Raw genomic sequence first — 16302 nt, 5'->3', positions numbered from 1 at the left:
TAAAAACATGATTATAAAACAAAAAAGTAATAAAAGCAAACTGGTTAAGAACAATAGTTGAAACACTGTTAGAACCAGCAATTAAAATACAGTTCCCCCTGAAGGTAGCCCAATTGTCAGCATTAACTGCACCTTAGTTTTCAAAGGTTCCAGGTGCCGTACTAACCATCCTTTCTATCACGCCCCTCCCCCCCGACTGGTTAACTGGGACTAAGCTTGCAATTGACAATAGGTTGTGCGCTGGATTCAGAGGACCAGTTTTCGTGCAAGGAACGCTAACAATCTGAAGGCTTCTGGTTAGGACAAAGCCCCCCCTACCCCGTCTGCAGAATGGACATTCAACAGGTGCAGATTGCCTCTCATCTCATGTAGAGATGAAATGATGGGGGGGGGACAGTTTCACCGGTTGGATTTCTGCCTGAGAATCAGAGAGAAGAGGAACACAGCTAGAAGTGGTGGATGTAAAAGCCACCTGGGCATCAGCATCACACCAACACATCTGGTTTGATGAACACATGCCTTCAGAGCTAGGAATTAGATAGATACAACTGCAGCCGCCTGTTGCCCTTCTTCCATGTCCTCTGGGAAAGGATGTCACCTTAAGCTTGCCAACTTATTTACAGCCTCCTGCTTCTCTGTGCACCCGCGAAGATAATTAGCAACAGATTGTGCTGCAGGCCAGGTCAGGATATCTATCTATCTATCATCTATCTATCTATCTCTCTCTCTCTCTCTATCTATCTATCTATCTATCTATCTATCTATCATCTATATCATCTATCTATCTATCATCTCCAACCTGGCTTAACATGCCCAGCCCTCTTCCATCATCTGGCCCACCCTGCTGAATTTTAAGGGCATCCAAAGTTGCATAAAGCAGGTTTACTTGTACCAGTGGATTCAAATTGCAAGGGAAGACATCCCAACTAAATATTAGGAAGAACTATCTGAGCCGTTCCTCAGCCTTGCTAGAAAAGCTAACCAATAAATTGAAACTGACATGAGGGACAAATAGAAGAGGGCGCCTTCACCCCAGTACGGCTTCCCTTTATCTCATACACAGCCCAACAAGACAACAACAGGAACCCACCAACAGCATACGAATCAATCTGGCTTACTTGACTCAACAAGGCTCCCCCCACCCCACTCACAAATGCAAACAAACCCCATTGCAGCCAAACACAGACAACCAACCATACCCTGGGCCCCCAACCTCTCTCACTATCAAGGAAATGTAAAAAGTGAATAGAAAGAGAACCTATCTAGTGGACGCTGACACAAAACCCCCACAAGTACACTGCAAAAAAATATAAATTTTGCCTTCGCTGCCACCCCTCTTTTTCCTGACCTTATATTGTACTCAGCACTAACGTCTCACAATAAAATGTAACAGATCTGTAGAAAAGATTGTAAAACTTGAAAAAAGAGACAAGGCATGTACTTTTGTAAATCAAGAAAATCTTTAATAAAAATATTTTTTTAAAAAAAATATATCAAAGGTTGGGTGGCCATCTGTCAGGGATGTTTTAGCTGTGATTCCCTGCATTATAAGGGATTGGGTGAGATGACTCTTGAGATTCTACAATCCTAGGAGAGTTCTGCCTGATGTTGCCTTTGGAACCATCCCTCCTCCCGTGGCCCCGGTTAGACCCATTCTGTTTAGAAAAAGGGAGCGCATGGCTCTCTTCTTTTCACCCCACCGAATGCCAAAAGTGAGGCAGGAGAGCCTGGGGCTTGTTAATAGAAGACCAGCTTTGCAGCCTCTTGTTTAATTACCCTCCAAGGCTCGACCAAGTGGGCTTTGGGTCCTTTGGCTGGGCATCAACATAACAAGGCTTATTGGGTTGCTAATAGAAGTTCCCTTTTGAGAAAGCTTTTTTTTCTTGGAGGGGGGGAGGGAAAACCATGGGGGCTTTATGGCAAGGAAACAGATCATTAGCTAACAAATTGCTCCCGGAGAGGCAGGAGGTGTCCCTGACAAAGGCAGGCGCTGGCTAAGTCTCACCCTGCTGTCCTTTTCAGCCGGGCACCTCCGCCCACCATCCCAGCACATGCGGTCTCATGGAATCGTAGAGTCGGGAGGCACCCCCAGAGCTCATCTAGGCTAACCCTCCTGCAATGCAAAGGTTCCTTGGCCATGTTCACACATGCGTATCTCCAGGACCGCAGAGGGTGGAGAAAACCAGTACAAAATTCCTGGGGCCCCGTCTATTTGGCATCCGTTTTATGCCATTCTTAGCAATATTTCAAGCTCAACGCACACACAATTATGAAGGACGGCTTGTAAACTTGTGCCACAAAGTGAGTACAGTGGTACCTCGGGTTACAGACGCTTCAGGTTACAGACTCCGCTAACCCAGAAATAGTACCTCGGGTTAAGAACTTTGCTTCAGGATGAGAACAGAAATCGTGCAGCGGTGGCACAGCGGCAGCGGGAAGCCCCATTAGCTAAAGTGGTGCTTCAGGTTAAGAACAGTTTCAGGTTAAGAACGGACCTCCAGAATGAATTAAGTACTTAACCGAGGTACCACTGTATTTCCAACTGCCTATGGACATCCGTCGCCTGCGCTTTGCCTGTATATGCCGACACAGCCTCGTCTGTGTTTGTATGTTTTCAGAAGCAAACCCCACATGCATAACAACAAAGCCGTCGCGTCACCCGCATCGCGTCGTGTTGCATGTACGAGTGTAACGTTTAATGTGTATGTTGCGTTCAGCAGCAGTCGTGTGGGTGCTGCTATCATTGCTGTTCGTCATTAGGATGGTAAGACTCTGCACAGGTGCGAATATCGCAAGCAAGGCAGGAGTAGGAAGGGCCTCGACTCAGCGGCAGAGCACCTGTTTGGAATGCAGAAGGTCCTAGGCTTCATCCCCAACAGCATCTCCCTGTAAGCCTTGGAGAGACCCTTGCCTGAAAGCCTGAAGAGCCCTTGCTGCCAGTCAGTGTGGGCAACACTGAGCTATATCAGCCAAGAATCTGGCTCAGTGTAAGGCAACTTGCTCTGCTCCTAGCAAAAGGAATTGAAACGATTTCTCCTTTTACTCTGTACCTAGATCATCCTGGGGTTTTCCGCTATATGTTAACACCCCCCTCCCTTTTATTTTGTGTCTCCCTTTTTATTTTAGGCAAACCCATCTCGGATCAAAGAAATCAGACTTAACAGATTTGATAACAAGGCAGTTTGGGGCACAGACGCACCCACCAGGGTACGCCTTAGATTTGGGTAGGGGGTGCTGCAAGGGGTATTCTATGGGATCCTACCCTAAGCTGCTTCAGCCTGCTCCCCTCCCCAGCCTTCAGTCTTTGCAGAAATTGAGCAGCGGGGGGGGGGGGGGACTGAATAACCATCCTCTCCACCCCACTTCACCCCACATTTGCTTTCTAGTTCACAGGCCCTTTATACAATACACCAACTGATTCCCTCCTACTCTTTAGCCAAGACCCTCCAAGAGGACGTCTGTGCAAGGAGGGTTGAAACCAAGTGCCCCCCCCAGCAGAGTGCCTGGCTATTTGGAAGGGGGGGTCTCAACTCACAACACTGAAAGACTGTGGGGCGGGCCACGATTTTCCACGGTGTAAGATGCTGTCCTTCCTGAGAACACATCAATATTCCCCCATGAAAGGGGCAGACAGGCTACCAGGGCGGGTGGGAGAGAAGCCCCCCCATCTGTTTGGAGGAACACAGACAGGTCTCATCTAACTCCCCCCCCCCCACAAATCTCCCCAGGCACAGGCTGACTGGACTACACAGAGCAAGCAGGGAGACTCTGGGTGGATATTTTTTTGGGGGGGGACTTGCCTTCTTCCTGATACTCATCCTGCTCCAGGACAGAGAAAAACAGGGTTCCTCCTAAAACTTCAAGGCCCATCTGGACAAGTAGGATACAGAGTTTGCTGCCCCCTCCCCCCAATAAAACCCCCAAAGAAGGTATGAGGCAGAGTGGTCTTGGAGAAACATACCTAGGCTGGGAGGGGAGCTTATAAATTGGAGAAAGCTATCAGTGGCTACTAGCCAAGATGAATATGCTATCCCTCCAGGGATGGAGGTGGTAAATGCTTCTGAATGCCAGTTTTGGAAGCCACAGGAAGGGACGGTGCTCTTGTACTCAGACCCTGCTTCCAAGTTTTCCCGCAAGAGTCAGGTTGGCCACTGTGAGACAAGGATGCTGAGCAAGATCCTTGTGGGGGATGTGGCATGACACAGAAGGGCTCTTCTTATAGAATCAGAGTTGGAAGGGACCCTGAGGATCATCTAATGAGGTTTCTAGTTAGCTACATGTCTGTTCTCATCCACCACCCCCACTGTTTGGAAGCTTTGGACCAAGTGCATCAGAAGAAGGAACAACCTCCCAGTCAGGCAGACATATGATTTGGGGGCATATCAATGTTGGGGCTTCAGAGTTGTTCCCCCTCACGGTCACAACTCAGGCTACCATGTACTTCAAGTGCTGAGTGTGGAACTGGGAGCCAGGAAGAAGGAACTGGGACACCGGCAGACCTCAGCTCACGCCATAATAAAATGGGTTAAGTCTTTCTAAAGACCACCAGACCTTTGTTTGTTTCAACCCATCTCGGGGGCTGAATAAGGAACTGGGAGGCCCTTTAGCCTGGCTTGGAGGGTCCCACTTGCTGACATTGTTCAGCCAGATTGCAGGCAAAGCAATAAAAGGTCCCTTATTCCTTGTGACCCCCCCGCACTTCCAACTGTAGTGTGTGTGGTTAGCAGACAGTATCCTTAAGAAACTGGAAGGGAGGGAGGACAAATTACAGGCAGGGGGGAGACTTCCTTTGGCCACCTCTGGGCCATCCAATGGCCAGGAGGCCCCCACCTCCAGCCAAGCTGGCTTCCATTTATAATTTCAGAGCAGGCGTGCCTGCCTTAGCTGGGGTGGGGGCAAACATGCGCGGGTTGGATAGTCATTGGCATTCTCCTCATCTGTTTTCCCCACCAAACCACCAGCAGCAGCAGCCTGGCTCCCACCGCCAGGCCGCGCCTGGCAACATCTGGGGTTTTTGTCTGAGGCACCAAAGCGAATCGCCTATTATGGAGGCAGTGGCAGTGAATGGGTTCCTCAACAGGAGACTCAGGCTTCATGGGGCAGGCCTGGGGCGAGGAGAATTAGGGCCACGCCTCCCCCCTCCCCAGCCAAGCTCATTTCCCATGTGCATTTTGGAGGCAGGGAAACAACCCAGCCTCCCACCCCCCCCAAAAAAAATGCATTCACAAGGTCCAGGGGCAAGGAACCCCGAGATCATCGAAGCCTGCCTAGGAAAGTGTATCTTCTTTCAATCTTCTTTCTTATTCTTCTTGGGATTAAGAACCTAGTGATTATACAGATAAGAGAAAACATCAAGCAATGTCCAAAATATAGCAGTACTGTAAAAAGGGGAGGGGGATTATTCCAAACGTACACTGCTTCCCAGCTTTGCAAGAAATTAATTTCGTGAATTGCATCGCTAGAAGGATGAGAAGTGCTCTGCAATTTTGTCCTCCTTCCCTGGCTTGGGTGAATAGTCACCCATTCTAAACCTCTTGCCTCAGTTATGCTCTCTTGCGAAAGCAAAGAATCAAATCCTTCCCACTATTTAATGTACAGTAAACTTCAGTACAACTATTAATGCCTAAATAAACAAATGAAATGTCAGGAAAGTGCTGCTGCATCAGACCCAAAGGTCACACTTCCTCACCGTGTGAGACAAGGTGTCTCTGGAAAAACCCACAAGCAGGACATTAAGAGATCAGCCTTCCCCTCTAGTTCATCCCACACCCAAGTATTTGTTGCTTCAAAGGTAGACTGCCAGTCAACATGGAAAATCTATCTTTAGTTAGCATCCTCTCTACTAAGGCCTGAGTGAAAGCACTCTGCACATGCTCAGAGGTACACCTCATGTCTCCTGTGGCTCAGCCCTCGCACAAAGAAGCAGCTCTGATGCTTCACCCCAGGGAAGAAAGTGTGGGGTGTGATGGGAAGAAAGAGGGCTGTGCTGTGAGTCTGGAAGCCCCCCGTTTCGTCTTGCCTCTGCCACAAAGCCCTGAGGTGGTCTCCGGCAAATGTCCACATCTCAGGTAACCACTTGCGATGGCCTACCTTGCAGGGGTGTCTTAAACACCAGCAAATGCAAGGAAGTGTAGAAAACGCTGCAGGGACATAGGAAGCTGCCATACATGGAGTCGGACTGTTGTGTTCCATCTGGCTCAGTAGCATCTACACGGACTTGGAAGCAGCTCTCCAGTATTTCAAACAGGGAGTCTTTTCCCAGCTCCACCTGGAGACCCTGTGGGGAATTGAACCCGGGGCCTTCTGCATGCAAGACAAGTGCCCTGCCACTGAGCTACGTCTTCCTTGCAGCTATAGAGGGAGTTGAGCAGAGTCCTATCCCCTGGGGGTTCCCTGAGATGAGAAAGGAGGACAGGGGAAAGTGGGGCATTCCTGACCACTTAACAGCAAGCGGTGTGCCTGCCCCCCCTTTCCCCTCCTTGCGTCCTCGCTGCCATGCTTTAATGGGACACATGTCCAGGCGGAGCTCAGCGAGAGCGGCTACGCTCTTTTACAGTCACAAAAAGGCAGAAAATTGCTACATTGTCCAGCTCTCCTCCTTCGTCCCCAGCATGAAATGTGCGGATGGATGGCCACTCAGGGAGACCCCCCTGAGAGAAAGGCTTTGGATCCTGACTCTTCAACTGCAAGGGAGCCTAAACATTTCTTTTAACGAGGCACTGCGCGTGCTTCTCCATCTCATCCTTACAACAACCCTGTAAGGTAGGTTAGAGACCCAGAGGCTGAGGCCGACCCAAGTCACCCAGTGAGCTTCGGGGCCGAGAGAGGATTCGAACCCTGGTCTCTCCCAGGTCCTTGTCTGACACTCCTCGAACCACAGCACCAGGAGGAGGAAGGGCTGGGATGAGAATGGGAAGGGACCATACAACCCTCAAGCCAACATTTGGCGACTTACACAGCAATCCTATATTTCAGGTCATGAGTTAAATGGGCTGCGCTTAGGGCTGATTCAGCAGTTGATTGGCTGCTTTGCCTAGGATTTGTCCCCCAACCTCCACTGTATTTGGACTAAGCAAGCGCCAGGATCCAAGTGCCGTAATCAACTCACAATTATTTGGCCTGGGCGTTTCTACAGGAGACAAAACAATTCCCCCTTGAGCCTTTAAAGCAGTCGCCCCTGGGGGTAAGCAAGTGCTTAACTGATCAACGAAGAGGTTCTAGGGTCCCTTTTGGCTTCCCTCCTGATCCTAGCTTATTTGTAGGCTGTGTAGTTATTCCACCGAAATGGGAAAGAGCTTTGTACATGCTCGAGGGACATTACAATGAGGAACAATTCACCAGGGGAGCGGGGTGGGTATTGCTGCCTTCCGCCACCAAGTCCCTCTTCTTCTCCCCAAAGGCCTCGATGTTTCTGATTAGGCAAAGCGCATGACAACAAATCTGTCCTTAAAGCAGGACCTGAAAGCCGTTTGATGCAGGCAGATCCAAATGCCTGTATCCCGCCCTCCATCTCTCTGCAAGCCGCTACCCTCTCCTCCACCCTCCACCACTTCCCTCCCCTTTGCGGGGGAGGTTCCCCAGGCTGAATGGACCCATTGAAATGGAAAAACGACTCCGGAGATAAAATGCCACCTCCTTGGTGCAGGAAGGGCAGAGGATGCAGGATGGGTACGGACCACAGACTGCAAGAAAGGAGGGCGCTCAATTCCTTCCGCAAGGTTGGTGGGTCTGATGCTACAGATGGGAGAAAAAGGAGAGGGGGGCAGCCTACCTGCCCCCCCCCAGGGTGGAAGGAGAGAAGGTCCCTTTGCCATGTGTTTTTGCCCAGGGGTTAATGTGTTCCCCATATCAGCATGGCACCTGTTTCCAATGCCAGGAATAGTTGGAGATTCCCCTGAGCTTATACAGGGAGAAACTGCAAAAAGCCAGTAGTCAATATCTAGACAAAAAAAGATTGTTCTGACCTGAAAGCTCTTCCCCACCCATCCACAATCTGCAGGTGTCTGGCAACTCTCTGTAGGCAGTAGGGGTACCAGCAAAAAATATTGGGGGGGGGACACAGAAGGAGGAAAGTTTATTTCTAGGTGGGCAAGTTGTGCCACACATATTAACATCTCTGAAAGATAATTAACAGTCTTTGTTAATGGCAGAAGTCCAGCCACAGGAGGAGGACAAGTGGTGAGAGTGAGATCCTTTGTGGGGGGTCCTTGCCCCTCTGTCCCCCCCCCAACACCTATGTCTTTATTCTGTAGTGGAAAGAATGCACTCTGTGTGCACTCAGGAGTGCCTTCATCTCTTCTTGCTTCAGAAGTTGTATACCTTTTTTAAAAAATTGCATTTGAGACAAAAAAATTGTAGTAAGCAACGAATGAATATGTAATAATATGGTATGTGATATAATGTGGTTTAAGTTCCAGAGTTAAGCCTGGCTGATACCTGAAAGGCAGTGCCGTGTAATGGTCAGAGTGTTGGACTTCTAAGCATTCTAATTCCCTTCCCTGCCATGAAGCTTGGGGACCAGTCCCTGCCTCTCAGCCTAACCTACCTCACAGGGTTGTTGTTGTTGTTGTTGGGATTAAATTAGGAGGGGGAGAACCGTGCATGCCACCTTGAGCTCTTTGGAGGGGGGAAAGTGGAATTGAAATGTAATAAAATAAATAAATAAATAAATTCCCCCCCCCCCCCGTGTGCATTTTCTCAGGTCTCCAAACCCCTCATGGAGAAGAGGAGACGAGCTCGCATCAACCTCTCCCTAGAGCAACTCAAAGCTCTGCTGGAAAAGAACTACTCCCACCAGGTGAGGCTCCCGCTTCCCTTCTATTTCCAGGAGAGAGGGAGAGTCAGGGAGCCAGTTTATCTCCACGAAAGCGGGTTACATTTTACTTTGAAAATGACAGAGGCAGGAGCACAAAGGACCCCCAGCTCCTCTTCACCCCTCTCCATCTTTTTACCTTATTCATCACACCAGTGTTGGAAAAACGGAGCAGCTCAGTGGTGGAGCACTTGCTTGGCATGCAGAAGGTCCCAGTTTTAATCCCCAATGGTAGGACTGGGGATGTCTCCTGCCTGAAACCCTGGAGAGCCACTGCTAGTCAGTGAGGACAATAACACACTAGATGCATCAATGGTCTGGCTTAGTATAGGGCTGACTCTGATGTTCGTAAGTGCAGGATGGGGTGGGGGTTGGGAGAAGGGAGGCGCTTGGTACATCAGGGGACGGGTGGTGAGACTCCAGTATCCTTGCTTTGGAACCAGAAACGTTGAAATAGGGGTCCATCTCATCCCCCTGAAGTGCAGAGTTCCAGACCAAAACCTGGATTCAAATCCCCATTCAGCCATGGTAAATCTACTTGGGTGACCTTGGGGGCTAGCCACTGGCTCTCAGCTTAACCCACCTGCAGGGCTGCTGTGGGGATTAAACATGGGATAGAAATACAATAAATAAGTTACTTCCATCCTTCGATCCAGCTGAGAGAGAAGCCAACAGGGTTATGGGGGGGGGGGGAGTCATTCACTAAGGGCAGGGCAGGCAGAAACGACCCCAGTAACCCCTTGGCTTTCTTTGGTTTGGTGGGGAAATTGCAGATCCGGAAACGCAAGCTGGAGAAGGCAGATATCCTGGAGCTGAGCGTAAAGTACATGAAGAGCCTACAGCCCTTGGCCCACCAAGGTAAGCCCCCCAAATGGAACCATGGAACCCAATTAAGGAAGCATTGGTAGACATTTTAGCTGATTGACATAGGGGAAAGCAACACCTCAAAAAAGATGATTGCTTCAGCTATAATGCCACACACACTTGGGTATAAGCCCCCTTGAGCTCAATGGAGCCTACTCCTAAGTAGACCTGCACAGGGTTGCACTGTCCCTTGGGTTTCTAGAATGATTTATCAAAGAAGCCACAGTCTCAGGAGAGGCATTCTCTTTCTGCCCACACAGAGGCAGAGATGCTGCTTGCAGTCCACAGTTAGTAGCCATATTTTTTTAATTTTTTTTTTCATTTTTAAAAGCCTGCTGACTTTCAAGGACACATTGTCATTAAAAAAAGACGTAGTTGATTAACCGACTAATTGACCAAACGCTACAAGTGCTAGCAAATTGTAACTGATCATCAGACCATCACAGTTCTGAGCAAAAGGAAAAAAGGAAGATGAGCTGGAGTCCTAGCAGAGCTGTTTTTTACACAATCGGCTCTTGCAGGACGCAAATTAACAGCGACCCTGCGGCTCCCCAGGTGTTATTGGGCTACAACTCCCATCATTCTTGGCTATTAGCTATGTTGTCTGAGGCTACTGGGAGTTGAAGTCCAGAGACGTCTGAAGCGCCACAGGTGAACCTTCACTGCCTCTGACAAGAACAGCTTCTGATAATTAACCTCTAGTGGTTCCCAAAGTGGGCAAGAACACTCTCTATGGGACAGTGGGATTAACTGGGGGGCAGGGGCAAGGGAGTGGGGTGGCAGCACTGGAAATGTAAAATACTACCAGACTTTGGAAAGCTGGATCTAGCTAATTAATTTTGTTGAATTCATGAAACCAATTAGTTTTAATTTGATTTTGAATCAATGCGCAATTAATTGCTCCTGTTCTGAATTTTATTCTTCCTCAGTGGGTCGTGCAAACAGATATTCTGAATAATGCTTTGTATAGAGTAGGGCACACTGCGGATGAATTTATGGAACCAAGAGGGCGGTAGCCTGAAAAAGTTTGCGAGCCACTGGCTTAAGCCTTAAAGAGTGATCATCTCCCCTATCTTGACTTCTGGAGCGCGAGTGGGACTGGGAGCGTGAGTGGCTCAGTCTCCATCCGACTTCCCGACTTCTTTCCTCTTCCAGGGGTGCCGCTGACCAAGAGCGCCGACTACCAGGCCGGTTTTCGGAGCTGCCTGCAAGGAGTGCGCCAGTTCCTGCTGCGCTCCGAAGCGGCCAGCGAAGCTTCCTGCTCCTCTTCCTTCCAGCTCCTGCACCAGCTCGCCCGAGTTCTGCCCATGGCCGCCGCCGGAGGCGTCTTCAGCACCACGGACAGCGACCCGCAGGCGGCGCTCCCCAAAGCCCGGCTGGCCGCGCTGGGCATCCCCGGGGGGCCGACGACTCTCAGGAAAGCGAGGCCGCTGAAGAGCCGAGGGTGCGAGGCCGCCTTCCCCGCGGCGGGAGGCCGCAGCCAGGTGGGGAGCGACCGGGGCCAGAGCGGGCAGGCGCTCCCTGAGCGGAGCCAAGAGCTGTGGCGGCCTTGGTAAGAAACCGGTGGCCCTGGCCGTGCGCTCTCGCCGTGCGCTCTTGTGCTGCGTCTCCATGCCAGCCTTCGCCTGCGCTGTAGGTTGGAACTTGCCATCCTATGTACATTTACATGAGAGTAAACCCCATTGATCTCTATGGCGCTTGCTCCCGAGGAAACACGCATGGGCTCCGTGTGTGGCACTCGTCCTAGAACGCTGTAGGCACCACGGTTTGCTTGAGGGGCTGGGAGGGGTGCTTTGAAGACTGGCGGAGAGACTATTTCTCGAGTTCTATCAACGCTGTGGACCCACAAGGGATACTTTGCTCTTCCTTAAATTGCATAAACTGGGTGGTTCCCATCCAGACCCCAAAGGCCCAGAGTCCGGGTTCCAACTGAACCAAGCGTTTAGTTTCAACGACGACCTGGTCCTGTCTGAACTGAGCCCCCATTCCGTGTTGGGCACCGGATTCTGACGCTTTAAAAATCCTTCCTAGCCCTATGCCCCTATTTGGTATTAAAACTGGGCGGGGAGACAACGCAAGAAAAACAAAACCTGTCAGAAAAAACGTTTTCACCATGGACAGAGAGGCAGTGGAAAAGAGGAGATTTCACCTGTTGGATTCCTGCCCATTACTCCCTACATTGGGAGTAGGAGTTAATATGACAACCCCTGTTTTCAATTTTAAGGGGGGGGGTCAGGAAAATTGAGAGGGATGAACAGGGCAGTATGAAATTGCCAGCTGAGGAGGGGAGCTGGGGGGGGGGACAGAACAACTGGGGCAGGATTAAATTACCCTTGGGGTCCCTTCCAACTCTACAGTTGTACTATTCTATTATTCTTATGCCCTAAGCAGTCACAGGATTCAGCAAGCAACACGTTTACATGAAAGCAGCATTGCTGCCAGATAAGGGCCCCTTGGAGCTAGTTTTTTTAAAAAAAGGTTGGCAACCTTTTTACAGGATCAGGCCCAACTCCTTTTTTGTAGTTCTGTGCATTTCTCCTCAGAGGAAGGAAAATGTAGCTTTCACGACGTTGACTTTTATATCAATAACTCCTGTTTCTTTTTAAAACTGTTTCTTAATAAAACTAGTGTACAGTTACTCTAAAACAATGTAATAACTTTAATAATAAAAATAAAAAACTGCCTTACCCCAAAATTGGTGTGGGTCTCCTCTTTTCCATAATTCAGAAGGCTACAATCAGCTACTGGTGCGTCCCTCGACTTTCAGCCTAGGTCACTGCTTGGACCTTGCCACCTGTGAGATATAGTGACAGCCCCCAACTTGGGTGGTTTTCAATGGAGGACCAGGCTATCATTTGCAATGTCAGAGGCAGCATCCCAGATACAGGTTGCTGGGGAGCCCAAGTGAGGAGAAAGCTGTTGCGCTCAAGTCTTGCTTATGGACCTCCTTGGCCACTGTGAAAATAGGATGCTGGACTAGATGGGCATGGAGAGGAGGGCACTTGTTGCAACTCTGCATGAGTCACCATTCTAGGGTTTTCTTTTTTGCACTTTCTAAAGCTAATGTGCAATTTCTAGCTACTTCTCAGCCTGTGGCCAGTGCCTATAAAATGCAAAGGAGCTCACAGTTTCCGCTGTGAATAGACACCATAGAGTTTAAGGCCTTTTGCAAACTAAGCAGACTTGGGATCAGTTGCAGTACCCGGAGTGCAATCCTATCATTTTCTCCCCCATCCTTCCTTCACCTTACATAGATGAGAAAGAGAACAACCCCCAGCCTGCACAATTGTCCCCAATCCTTATTCTAGGGGAAGGAAGAAACCCACCAACCATTGCTATGGAACGTGTTGAAATGGCCTCATTGAAAGGGCCAGGAGTTGGGGTTGATTCCTTGTCTGTCACAGCAGCCTGAATCATGGGAGGTGAAGCTTATTCCTGAGTGCCAAAATAGAGGAAGAGGAGAAACCTTCCCTTAACCATTTGAGACTCCCTGTGGGGCTTTTTTTATACGAGGTGCTAATTACGGTTAAGATTGAGGGGGATTTACAAAGGACACTTGGAGATAGTTGCTGATTAACTGGGTCATTCAGTCAGCACCTGAAGCCATTAAGGTTCATTTGACTCAGAGGGGCTGTTGCATTTCCCATCCTGCTTTCAGAGGCTTCTCTTTGGAGAATCTGGCTGGCTGCTGTGAACAGATGCTGTTGAGCTAATTGGGCCCTTGGCTTGATCTAGTAGGACTCACACGAGGTCCTTAAGAGCTCATATAGCAGGGGAGGGACTGTATCATCATGCATACGAAAGAACCTCAAGGGTGTTAGGCTCAGCCAGGAAGTGGGTTGCTTTACCTTTTGGAAGATTCGTGGGCTTCTGTTAAGGTAAAGGGACCCCTGACCATTAGGTCCAGTCGTGGCTGACTCTGGGGTTGTGACACTCATCTCGCTTTATTGGCCGAGGGAGCTGGCGCAGTGGCGTAGCGTGGGGGTGCAGGGGGGGTCCGGCTGCACCGGGCGCAACATCTGGGGGGGGCGTGCTCGCACTCACAGCTCTCTGCCCCTACCTGGCTTGAGTGCTAAAATCCACGGGTTAGGGGGCGCAAATTACTTGCCTTGCCCCGGGTGCTGACAACCCACGCTATGCCACTGAGCCGGCGTACAGCTTCCAGGTCATGTGGCCAGCATGACTAAGCCTCTTCTGGCGAACCAGAGCAGTGCACGGAAATGCCGTTTACCTTCCCGCCGGAGCGGTACCTATTTATCTACTTGCACTTGGACGTGCTGCTAAGTTGGCAGGAGCAGGGACCGAGCAACAGGAGCTCACCCCGTCGCGGGGATTTGAAACGCTGACCTTCTGATAGGCAAGTCCTAGGCTCTGTGGTTTCACCCACAGCACCACCCGCGTCCCTGGGCTTCTGTTAGGCGGGTATTAACCCCAACTTTCTATGACTGCTTCAAAGCCAAGGAATTTGGGTGGTGCCTGTGATGCCCTCGCCAACCACTAGGTGGGAGTGATTCCATGCAAAGTTCCAGCTGTTTGCCAAACGAGAAGCACATTAAAAATTAAGGAGCCATTTCCTTCGTTTCCCCAGTCTTAATGCTACTACTAAGCCAGGCAGGTGGCGCTGTGGGTTAAAGCCTCAGCGCCTAGGACTTGCCGATCGAAAGGTCGGCGGTTCGAATCCCTGCGGCGGGGTGCGCTCCCGCTGCTCGGTCCCAGCGCCTGCCAACCTAGCAGTTCGCAAGCACCCCGGGTGCAAGTAGATAAATAGGGACCGCTTACCAGCGGGAAGGTAAACGGCGTTTCCGTGTGCGGCTCTGGCTCGCCAGAGCAGCGATGTCACGCTGGCCACGTGACCCGGAAGTGTCTCCGGACAGCGCTGGCCCCTGGCCTCTTGAGTGAGATGGGCGCACAACCCCAGAGTCTGTCAAGACTGGCCCGTACGGGCAGGGGTACCTTTACCTTTACCTTTAAGCCAGGCTTAACAGCAGCGGCTGAAACCCCCCCCCCACTCTTCTTGCCTTCCGTTCTGCTACTGGGAACCAGATTTCACAACCCTGCGGAAAGGAAAGGAGACCAGAGACTGGGCAATGTGCTATTTTACACCAGATGAGGTTGGACTCCCAGCTCCAAGAAGCCCATCGTGAGGCATGATGTGAGTTGCAGTCCATAAGGTGGGCCTGAAAAATCTCATCAAGAAAAGGAAAGGAAATTACAGGAGGGGAGAGTGCTTAAATCCTGCCTGCTGCTTTCCCTCAGGCATCTGGTCTGCCACTGTGAGAACAGGATGCTGGAATAGATGGGCAATTGGCCTGATCCTGCAGGCTGTTTTTTTTTCTCTCATAAAGCTTTTGTCTTACTGCCAGAATGACTCAATGAAAATCAGGTCCAAGAAAAAGAAAACATCCAATTCTAAAAAAAAAAAAATAGAGGAGAGGAGCTACTTTGCATTGGTAAATTCAGACAAGCAGGCCTTTTTACATACTGTATTCGCCAGAATATCCAACTGGAGGGAAAATCTGATAAGGTGGGACCTTTTAGTGCTGGATACTATTACAGGATAGCAAATGGGCCCGTTTAATTTTCGATAATAATTTTACTTCCAGGGTGCATCATTTGGATGTTCTGCCCCCTGCAACCAACATTTGGGTTGCTTGAATGTAAACTCCAGGCCCGAGGCCTAAACGCAGGCTGGTTCCCTGGACATAAACCAAAGACTGTCCTTGTGGCAGTTTCACAAATGGTTTCTTAGGTTTTGGAACTCATTGCCACCAGAGATGGTGACTGCCACTAGCTTTGATGGCTGTTCAAGAGGATTGGACCACTAGATGGAAGAGGAGATTGGCATGCTGACATACCCTCCAACATTACTCTGATGAAAGTAGGGATGTCGTCAATAATAATAATAATAATAATAATAATAATAATAATAATTTTATTATTTATACCCCACCCATCTGACTGGTTTGCCCCAGCCACCTTGGGCGGCTTTCAACAAATATAAAAACATAATAAAACATTAAACAAAACTTTCCTATACAGGGCTGCCTTCAGATAGTTACTTATCTCCTTGGCTTGGGGGGGGGGCGGGTTGCCTAACTCCATACCCTCCAACATTTCTCTGAAGAAAATAGGGACATCCTAAGGAAAAGTGGGACATTCTGGGATCAAATCAGAAACCATGATGGCTTCTGTAAACCTGAGACTGTCCATGGAAAATAGGGACACTTGGAGGGTCTGCGCTGGTTATGGCTTCAGTTGTCTAGTCCCCCTTCAGTAATTTGAAGAGATGTAGCTTACCCCCCCCCCCAAGTCTCTTTTCCAAGCTAAAAATCCTCAGGATATTAGATTAGACCAATATTCACTAACCTACTGTCCTCCCAAGGTTTTGGACCACAAATCCCATCAGCCCCTGCCAGAATGGGGTGGGGCCATAGCTCAATGTTAAGAGCATCTGCCTTGATTTCAGAAGGTCCCAGGTTCAATCCCCAACAGCTCCAGGCAGGGTTGGGAAAGTCTCCCTGCCAGAAATCCTGAAGAGCCACTGCCAATCAGTGTTGATGATACTAAGCAAAGATGGACCAATGGTCTGACTCGGTAAAATGCACTTCCTATGTATTTCTCTGTGT

At 49.7% G+C, this 16302-nt stretch overlaps 2 protein-coding genes across 2 annotated transcripts in view; both read left to right on the top strand.

The window, feature by feature from the left end:
• The window catches only part of KCNAB2 (potassium voltage-gated channel subfamily A regulatory beta subunit 2), a 384406-nt gene that overhangs the window by 234424 nt on the left and 133680 nt on the right, over positions 1-16302 (top strand). The gene's annotated exons all lie outside the window — the stretch shown is intronic.
• Positions 7658-11839, top strand: HES3 (hes family bHLH transcription factor 3). Its single transcript, XM_083751308.1, has 4 exons — positions 7658-7718; positions 8702-8797; positions 9586-9670; positions 10832-11839. The coding sequence occupies exons 1-4, from the start codon at positions 7665-7667 to the stop codon at positions 11230-11232; spliced, it is 636 nt and encodes a 211-aa protein (XP_083607434.1). The 5' UTR covers positions 7658-7664; the 3' UTR covers positions 11233-11839.

This window comes from Podarcis gaigeae, assembly GCF_964106915.1.
Source record: "Podarcis gaigeae genome assembly, chromosome: 8".
Taxonomy (NCBI): Eukaryota; Metazoa; Chordata; class Lepidosauria; order Squamata; family Lacertidae; genus Podarcis; species Podarcis gaigeae.
This window is presented reverse-complemented; position numbering and strand designations above follow the sequence as displayed.